At 48.7% G+C, this 9,479-nt stretch overlaps 2 protein-coding genes across 2 annotated transcripts in view; one reads left to right on the forward strand and one right to left on the reverse strand.

Moving 5' to 3' along the window:
* The window catches only part of LOC144125778 (UBX domain-containing protein 7-like), a 32,086-nt gene extending 29,189 nt beyond the window's left edge, over nt 1-2,897 (reverse strand). The window contains exons 1-2 of the mRNA XM_077659481.1: nt 2,812-2,897; nt 2,107-2,278 (exon numbers count right to left, since the gene is read on the reverse strand). Of these exons, the coding sequence (XP_077515607.1) occupies nt 2,107-2,278; nt 2,812-2,875 (236 nt within the window). The 5' untranslated portion in view covers nt 2,876-2,897. The remainder of the gene's footprint in view (nt 1-2,106; nt 2,279-2,811) is intronic.
* A 1,823-nt stretch (nt 2,898-4,720) lies between these two features.
* On the forward strand, nt 4,721-8,979 carry LOC144124329 (uncharacterized). Its single transcript, XM_077656963.1, has 3 exons — nt 4,721-4,763; nt 5,847-6,175; nt 8,767-8,979. Exons 1-3 carry the CDS (start codon nt 4,721-4,723, stop codon nt 8,977-8,979), a joined length of 585 nt encoding a protein of 194 aa, XP_077513089.1.
* The last annotated feature ends 500 nt before the right edge of the window (nt 8,980-9,479 follow it).

The following is a 9,479-nucleotide window of genomic DNA, read 5'->3' on the forward strand; positions in this document are numbered from 1 at the left end:
AACGCATCAGACGTACAAAATTGCAATCATAGGCAACAAAGAACTTTATTTGATCTTTTTGTTCAAGCGTTGTAATGAATGAAAGAGCGACGTTAGTTTAGTCTGGCGCTGCGACTGAACTGTGATGCTAATGGCTTCATTTTAAAAAACAGTGAGGCACTTGAACGCTTGCTCGCTGAGGGTTCTCTGAGTGTAGAGGAGGCGCAGTTTGTTGCAACTGTTGAGCGCGTCTTTGCACGAAACTTCTGCTGCACTTTCACTCACTTTGTCAGGCTCATCCTTGAGTAGAGGCTCATCATGACCGCGCACCACTGCCATGATGTCTTCATCTGTGGCGGCTACTCCAGACAATGAAGTCGAGGCTGGCGATGATGACGAGCTTATCTCCTGCCAATCCTTGAAACACCGAATACCACCATTCAATGGGTTGAAACCATCATGCCCCAATATGTTTGCATGGCACCTGGCCTTGATTTGCAATATCGAGCCAATCACAGGAATGCTCTGGGCCCGGACCTCGTGAGACCGTGCAAATAAAGCGGCGCCATTGTCGTACTTCGACGCATGAATCTGCTTCCTTGCGAGCAAAGCGGAGTCTTCCTGCAGCTGTTGTCGCAACTTGTCGCTGTTCTTCCAAATGGCGGACACAGTAGCGTCGGCGACACCGTAGCCCTTTTCAAACCGCTCTCGACGTGCCTCACAATGCTCTGCTTGGTTTTGAGAGTTTGCCGTTTCCTGGCTTTCGGAGGTGCAGACGCCATCGGAACTGAAGACAGCCGAGGCTGGTAGACTTGTCTATGTTGTCAACTTTTCGCTACACATGACGACACATATCGCGCTCATGGGCTCAGGCGTGACAAGATACTGCCACACGCACGCGTGGCACGAGCAGCGCTTGAAGCGTCATGCCATGCAGCTGCGGCCGCCGCTTCAGCATGCTTGTCTGGCCGTGCCATCATGTGCTTCACAGCTTTGTTAAATCAATGTCAATGTGCCCAATGGAGGTGCATCGGAGAGTGAGAGGAAGAATGCCTGCTTTGGGAGTTTTTTTTTTTTCTATCCTCTCCTGCCTTCAGCCTTGCATTGAACCACGCTGACAACGCCCCCGGCTCCGCCTGTTACCCCCTTCTTGCGCAATCTGGGAAGCATGCTCCTCGCGACCGCCAGTACCCACGAACCCGTGCCGGTACACGGGCCGCCAGGCTTTCAAGAAACCGCACTATACGCGGTCTTCGGTTACGCGCTGCTGCGTATTAAGCGGTATGCCAATACATTTAACTCTATGGGAAGCTAGGCGGTTGTCACAAAAAGCCGCATAGAATGCGGTCCCGCATTATAAGCGGTTACGTTATAAATGGTCTGAGCTGTATATGCATGAAACACTTTGACATAACTGCCTGTACGGTCGAGCAATGCCCTTGAAAAGGAACTGAGCAAGTTCCAGAACGCTGGGCTTTTCAATTAAAAAATTTTGGAGACAGTGCCTCTCCTTTTTTCTTTGCCTTATATATGAACAAGTCACAAAACACATTCACCATGTGCTGAGAGAATTAAACGTGTCACGGGAATGGCACTGACAAAACCAATAGCACACCCCAAGACAAATAATAAAAACTTCAATCAAGGCTGCACGAAATGCCACACATTAGCGAAGGAAGTGCTGAAAACTGTACCATCAGAGAGTACTAAGCATTTGAAACAAGGCTCTGCTGCTGTGGTGCTACAAGGTTATGCCCTCACGCTGACCCTATGCCTCACCAAACAAACCAAGCTTCTTCATCTCACAGTGCAAGTGATGTCCCGCATACCTGTGCGAGAATTAACTGCCAAGCATAAAAAACACCCACGAGTCAGAAAAACGTGGTCAAAATCCTGTAACAAGAAACAGGGACGGTTCATATTATACACACTTCTCTGCAGCCTGAATGGCGGTCAAATGTCAAAGGTTTTTGTAACCTTTAGCACTAAAAATAAATAACTATGAGCCAATAAATTTTGTAGGTATGTTTTTATTTTTGGCTCAGTAAAGCAGATATTTTGGGCCTTTTGGCTTGCCTTCAAGTAATTTCGAGTACAGAACCTATGCTGCAAAACACTGTCACTCACTCAGTTCTGGCCGCGGAGGGCGGAGGCATGTCCGAGCTAGAAGCCAGGGCGGCTTCGCTGGCGTGCGAGTTCGATGGTTGCGTCCAGTCCGAGTCGACATGCATGTTGATAGCCATTTCCAAGTTGCCGTTGCAGGCCTCCAGCATCTGCTTAGCGACATTTTCGTCCGCTCCTACGCCGGAAAGAGAGACGCGTCATCGAAACGATCGCCAACGCGGTTACGAAACGCAACAGTCCGCTCAATCAAAAAAACAAAACAATGAAACTACTGATCGCGTGCGAAAGAACAATCAAAGATGCTACTCGTTACATGTTAAGCTCGCTGACTCCTTTGCAAAAGCTGAGGGCGCTACGAAATGCCCACTTCCAGCGAGCACGACGCTGAAACAAGATTCTGCCAAGACAAACTTTGCAAACAGGCTCAAGCAGAAACGCTGGATCTCAAGATGGCACACATGCTTCTGGGCAACTGCTGAGCGGACCCAGCGACGAAATTCCGAGACACGCATGCATCGCGTATCTTTCTTAAACAGCTGGCAGTGACGCATCGCGAGAAGTCAAATGACATGGACAAAGCAGCCGAAACAGAACCACTGATCAATAGGCACATGAATCACAACACAAGGGCTTCTCTGTACTCCACAAATTAGCAAGCGAGAACATCACTACGTGTAGATGCTGAAGAACATTTAAAATGTAGAGTACCGGTGACAGCACAAAAATTTTCTATCAGGTTGACGCTGTTTGAACTGGCAGACGAAGACGCCATGTTTACTAGCGCTGATCTGCTGCTCATCGCAGCTCGCAGCATCGTATCGCCAGCCAACGAAAGGCAAGACAAAAACGCCCAAAATATCTGCTTTACTGAACCAAAAATAAAGATATATGCACACAATTTATTGACTCGTAGTTATTTATTTATTAGTGCTAAAGCTTACAAAAAAATTTTTAACATTTGCCTTCTACTGTTTCGCTTTCGGTTTCTTGATTAACACCATTACGCAAGAACGATCAAACTATATATTTCGAGTGGCAACAGGCGAGGCAAATAAAAATAGATTGGCTAAATGTAATAGCTAAATTCAATTACTACACTTTTTAAAAACTAAATAGTTGCCATTTCGACATGCAGAAGCAAGCTAGTGATGCCCGCGCAATTTTGAACTTCCACTGGCTAGATCAAAGATAAACCATGTATGACCCATACGACCCATGACCTCAGTGAGAACTGAGTAGATTGCAAACCAGTTATCAGAACTAGAAACGATTTTCCGGGCTTTTATCGCCATATCGTAGTGGCCTAAAGGCAAGAAAGACAGTTCTCTAGCTGCTTGGAATCGAGCAGCTGCCTTTCACAGCAAAAGATGTCCTCCAAGGGCTTGTGCATTTCTTTGCTGTCGTTTTTAATACTTTGCACCTTCACCTCTCTTCCATGTGCAACAGGGGATAGCCAAATAGGTGCGTGTTTCGTTTTTTGTTATACATATGCACTACAAGAAAGTGTTAATATCTACCACAAAGTAGCAAACTAGAGTGCGTTGATGCTTGCGATCAGATGATTTTGCATAGTCGAGGATAGCATTTAGGTCTGTTGGCTGGTTTTTCTTCAGAAATAGCTCATTTCTGCCTAGCTGTTGCAGCGTACAGCCCACCGAAAATACGGCCCAGAAGCAATTATATCTCTAGAAGCACGACGGCAGCCTTTTTTTTTTTTATTGAGCTGTGCGTTATTTTGTATTGCGTATGGTCTTCGTCGTCCGTCGTACCACGTAATAACCTCAAATACTTTCTCAAATTACCGGATCGGATCTTTCGCGCGAAGATAACACTAATAAGACATTTGTTTCGGCACATTACTCGTAATCGGGTGAATAATGGTTGTTTTGTTGAGACCATGGCCGAATAAGCACTGGTCGGCTTATATTCTTGTGAACAGCTAGGTAAAATCTGCATAATGTAGTTTTCTTCGTGTGGTATGGGACAAATTTGTCTGCGCAATTAAGGTATTCGTTGCGGCATAGGCCTACAGGGACGGCAATTTCATATTTCCCTGTGACCTCTGAAAAGCTTATCTCTGCATTCCGGCTAACTTAACGCTGATGTGGGCAGAAATGACGCCTTCCGGAAGCTGGTATTTAGATCCTCTCATACTACGATCATTGTCATAAGCGTGCACAGGTCTGTCCATAGGGGGGTTCAAAGTTTGACGTCGCCTGTTCATGTTTTCTTGGTAGCAGAGAATACAGGACAGAATTTGCGCTCCTCACCCGGGCCACTACCTTCTTTTGTCCCCCATGTGCACGCACATGAACATTACGTTTAATTAGGCAGATTTTGAGCATTTACGCATTTATTTCGACAGAAGTGTCTTCAGCGACGTCCTTTGCTTTGTGGCACATACACCGGTTAGCGCAGAACCGAGCACAACAGAAGCAAACAGCACACAGGTTTCAATCCATTTGCGTCCACAACGGAGCGTATATATACCCACAACCGGCACAGCTCAGCACCATGTTAGGCCTCTTTAGTTTACTGCGCACTCAACGGACAACGGTGTTTACAGGTGTCTAAAGGTTAACGCAGGTGCAATGGCAGGTGTAGCATTCAAAGCGCGATGCTCCACCTCTGCTGCATCCATGACCGTCCTACAACGCGACGTATACCTGCATATCACGTCGCCGCTGGTCGCTTATCATAACTACCGCGGCTGCTGTTGCGCAGGATTCTGACTGATCACTGCAACTCGGTGCGCACGGGTGACTCAACGTCTGCGTACACGACGTGCCCAGAGCCTTCCTCCTCGCACTTCCTCATCTTGCGTCCACCTGTACTCCGTCCGGTGCATATTTCATTTTTTTAATATATTTTTTACCCGCCGCGGTGGCTCAGTGGTTACGGCGCTCAGCTACTGAGCCGGAGTACTTCGAACTTGGGGGTCAAACCAGGCCGCAGCGGCAAAAGGCGCCCGTATGCTGTGCGATGTCAGTGCACGTTAAAGATTCCCAGGTGGTAGAAATTATTGCGCAGCCTTCCACTACGGCACCCCTTTCTTCCGCTTTCACTTATACCTTCTGCCCTTTCCTTCAGTTACGGCGTGGTTGCATTACGTGTTCACCAAGAAGTATGACAATTACTGCGTCATTCATTTCCTGATAACCATTCTTTTGTGCAGACGCTTGATGTTGACAGCCACGACTACCACGCATAGGTCGAGAACATTAAACTTAACAGCTCGATCTGTAAAAAAAGAAAAAAAACCTCCCTCCCTCCCTGGCCAATCCCCCGTCGTGAGTATGTGCCATTAAGCCTGAGGACATTATCATCATCCTATGGTCCGACGCGGTGAATTCATCGAGAAGCTGTCATAGGTACCCAAGCTCAGTACCTGCTTTTGCTGTTACTGATTTTTTCGTTAGACGGGCTATATGTGTGTACTGACGGTAAATGCATCTGGCATGGTTGTTCTCCTGCACGCGAAGTGACTGATTACTTTGACAGTTATCCCGGATGATGTCCCTTGCAGCTTCTCGCTGTAAAATGTGTGTTGCCACACGATTCACGTTCATAGTATTACAGCGCAACGGCACATAGCCAAAGAAAAGAACACAGCGCTGACTGACAACTGTTTAATCAGAGACGTACACACAGCTGGAATACTATGAACGTGAATCAAGAATACCAACTATCCCAAGAACTGACTCTACTGCCACACGATGTGTGCCGTCCCTGCCCTTCTGCAGGACTGGAGCGGCGAGACCTCAGGCCCGCGGCGTCGGTCGACGAGACAAGCGTCAGCGGCAGAGTCCGATCACTGATGCGCGACTTGGTGCCGGTGTCGACCATTTTCTCGGCCCGTTCAGTGGGCGGCCGGCTGGTGCTCGAATCCCTGGTGTTCCTGGCGGTTCTGGCGACCAGCCTGGCGCTCTTCCCGGGCTGGTATTCGGCGCTGGTTGCATTGTCGGCGCTCTTCTCTCTGTACGAGTCGGCAACCTCATCGGCGGCCACGCCGGTCTTCGCCGCTAGGGGAGCCTTCCTCGCCCTCAACAACGGAACCGATGCCAACTGCCAGGTCGGCACCGCAACTTCCAGCGGCTTGCTCGCACACTTTTCTGTCAATGTCTCTAGGGGATGCACGGGAAGGGGTATGCGTATGGACAAAATTCCTTAACTGTACCATTCATGTAGCTCACCGGAAAACCCATTTATCAAAATCTCACTCGATGGGCCCAAAACTCGAAGGTCAGTAGACTGTCCCGCCATTCAAACGAACTGCTTAGCGTTGCTCAAAGCACGATTATAATTGAGATATAAAAAAGATGCATGGAGCCGTCAACAGCTGACTAACCATCTCATAGGCAGCGCCACTTGTCCGTTAACCTCCGGGCTGAGGCGGCAATATTTTCATTCGTAGTTTACGTAACTGTTAGGATTAACGAGCTCTGATAGTTACCATAAAGACTGCATTGATGACCATCACGGCTGCCATGTTGGAGGATCAACAACACGCTGCAAGGCAGTGAATATTAGAGAGGTTTAGCATAGCGCGATCCGCAACTGCTTCCGCTGGGGAACCACAGCGCATGCGCAGTCCGCCCTGAGGCATCGCCCAGCTGCGACCAATCAGTGCGTGCGCACTGGTGGCGCGCGGAAGCGGATCGCGACGTGATAAATTTCTCTATTGTGTAACCGACTCCGTGAACTCTAAGGGTGCTCCGTCATGGTGCCCGTGACGTAACGTACGAGCCATTTTGCTTCACGCGAGCACTTATTAAAGACTTATTACAGTAGAACGTAGACGAAAAAAGTGCTCCCTCGCATGCAGCGTTACGGACTTCGTTGCAGGTTTTAAGCTTTCTTTCAACGAATAGGAAAAAAAAAGAAGCGCAAAATAAACAGCATTGTTCCACTTGACTTTAAAATGCCGTGCAATAGAATTGTGCTTGTGCAAGCTAATCGGATAAACAAATGCGCTGTCAAGGTTTGAGGCTTTTAAATCACGAAGTAAGATATGATGTTGGGCTAGTCGATCGGTTCATGGATTCAGCAAATGTAAAACTGCCCGAAGAAGGCAGGACAAGAGGCGACAAAAATTCGCACACACACAAAGCGTAGAACTTCCACTTTACATCTTTTTCATGAAAGCAGGGAACTTATAAGGGTCTTACACATAACAAAACAATTGTATAAACGGAAAGAAATCATGAACAAAGCAGCGACAAAGAAAACTGCACGGCCCCTTGTGCGTTAATACAGGCAGCCTGGATATGCCTAAGAATTCTGTCTCCTCCCTTGATAGTGATAAAGATAGTGAGCTAACGCAGTTGTAAGCATATAATTCTTATCGAAAGTGAGAACGAAAACCTAAAGAAATTATCAAGGCATCCTACATCGCTAAAGGGGGTGACAACTGCGTTAGCTCACTATCTTTATCACTATCAAGGAAAGAGATAGAATCCTCATGCATACTCTCCATCGGTCTTAATGCACACGTGGCCTTATTTTCTTCGTCGCTGCCTCGTGCAAGATTTCTTTGCGTTTGTACCTTACTTTGTTATGTTCAAGACCCTCATAAGTTCCCTGCTTTCATGAAATAAATCCGGTTGGAAGTTGTGCGTCTTTGTGTCTCGTCCTGTCGTCTTCGTGCAGTTTTACATTTGCTGAATTAATATCACGCACGTAACGCTGTGTACTTATTTATGCAGCGTCCGTGTGAGACAGACTACATGAACTGAACGTTGCTATGAATCGGTGGTCACTGGTTGGCCTTGGTGCAGTTCCGTGTTCGTCCTGAGATTGCCGAGAGAGTAGTTTGTATGTTTGGCTTGACGGCACATCCTCCGTTGCTGCTGCAGGTTTGCCGTTGCCACTGCACCCACTAGTGAAGTCAGAGAAACGAAGGGCCCAGTCGAAGATATAAAACCGAGACCATGCAGTGTGCTCCGAAATCACCATATCCGTGCATGCAAACGATATCAAGCTGAGATGGTTTCACGATTTTTCTTGTCGGCACACGGTATTGAGTGCGAGGTCACAGGTCAAGCCTATTTCTGTCATTTTGTGCTTCATAAATTGCAGATCTTAGCAGTTATCTGTAAGATGAGCCTGCGAGATAACACGCCCTGTAGAAAATGGCTACTATAGTTGAGAGTACGAGATTCTTTTCACAGGCAGCGTAATGTGTCGACTTATGGTGGTTTAACGTCCCAAAGCGACTCAGGCCATGAGGGACACCATAGTAAAGGGCTCCCGAAATTTCTACCACCTGGGGTTCTTCAACGTGCACTGACATCGCACAGTACACGGGTCTCTAGAATTTTGCCTTCATCTAAATTCGACCCCCGCGGCCGGGATTGTACCCGCGTCTTTCGGCTCAGCAGCTGGGCGCCATAAGCACTGAGCCACCGCGGCGGCTGCGTAGTGTGTCGGCCATATGTGCAGGCCTAAATTATTCGACAATAAAAAATACATTCCTCTGGTGCATTTTCAGGAAATGTGAGCTTATAGTATGAACACGGCTCACAGCTGTCTATGGGTCCAGTAGACGAAATCCAGTGGCCATGTGGCCTGCGTATTCGTATCGCTACCATGCTTTTCCTCCACATGCCCGAAGGTTCAATGGGAGCCGTTGCACAAAGATTCTGCAATGTCGGGTCTTCGCAGGTGCAGCTCTTCTGCGAGGTGACTCGGGTGGCGCGGGCGCGGTACCCGGTAGTGGCGTCGTTGCTGGAGAAGGCGGCCAGGAAGGACCACCGGGGCGGGCCCTTCGTTCAGGCCATACTCGGAGGGCTCAGCGGGGTCGAGTGCGCGACGCTCTTTGGCTGTCCACGCCACCTTATGGCGCCCATGCTTACCAAGAGGCCTCGGGGACCGTGACCGCCACGCCCAGCTTTGTGCCGCGGTGTGCACGACAGCGTTCGACCCCGGCAACCACCCGAGCTGCGTGTTTCGCGAACCAAAACAGAGGCCTCCGTGGGGCCATCGGGTTTGACAAAAAGTTACGCGGAAGGCCGAAGAATGCAAGCGTCAACGTTCACACTGCAAGAAACGCATGTAGTAATTAAACTGCCGTTTCGGCGAAACTAGTGTCTGTTCTTGGGTGCATCACTCGTAACCATGCACAAATGCCGCCTCATAGGCAAGCGCTGTGGCCAAATTATTACAAACGGTTCGGTGCCTCGGAACAACAGGCGCATGCAAGATGGCCTGTGTATTTACGATCGTTCCGTGATAATATAGTTGCAGCGTAGCGCGATCCGCTGCAGTGATTGGCTTGCTTGGGGTGCCACTGCGCATGCGCAGGTCGCCCTGAGGGCGCCAGATGGCGCCAGGTGCTGGCAAGCTGCGCGCACGCCTGCCGCGTCGGCACCAATCAG

Source organism: Amblyomma americanum, chromosome 3 (assembly GCF_052857255.1).
Source record: "Amblyomma americanum isolate KBUSLIRL-KWMA chromosome 3, ASM5285725v1, whole genome shotgun sequence".
Lineage (NCBI taxonomy): Eukaryota > Metazoa > Arthropoda > Arachnida > Ixodida > Ixodidae > Amblyomma > Amblyomma americanum.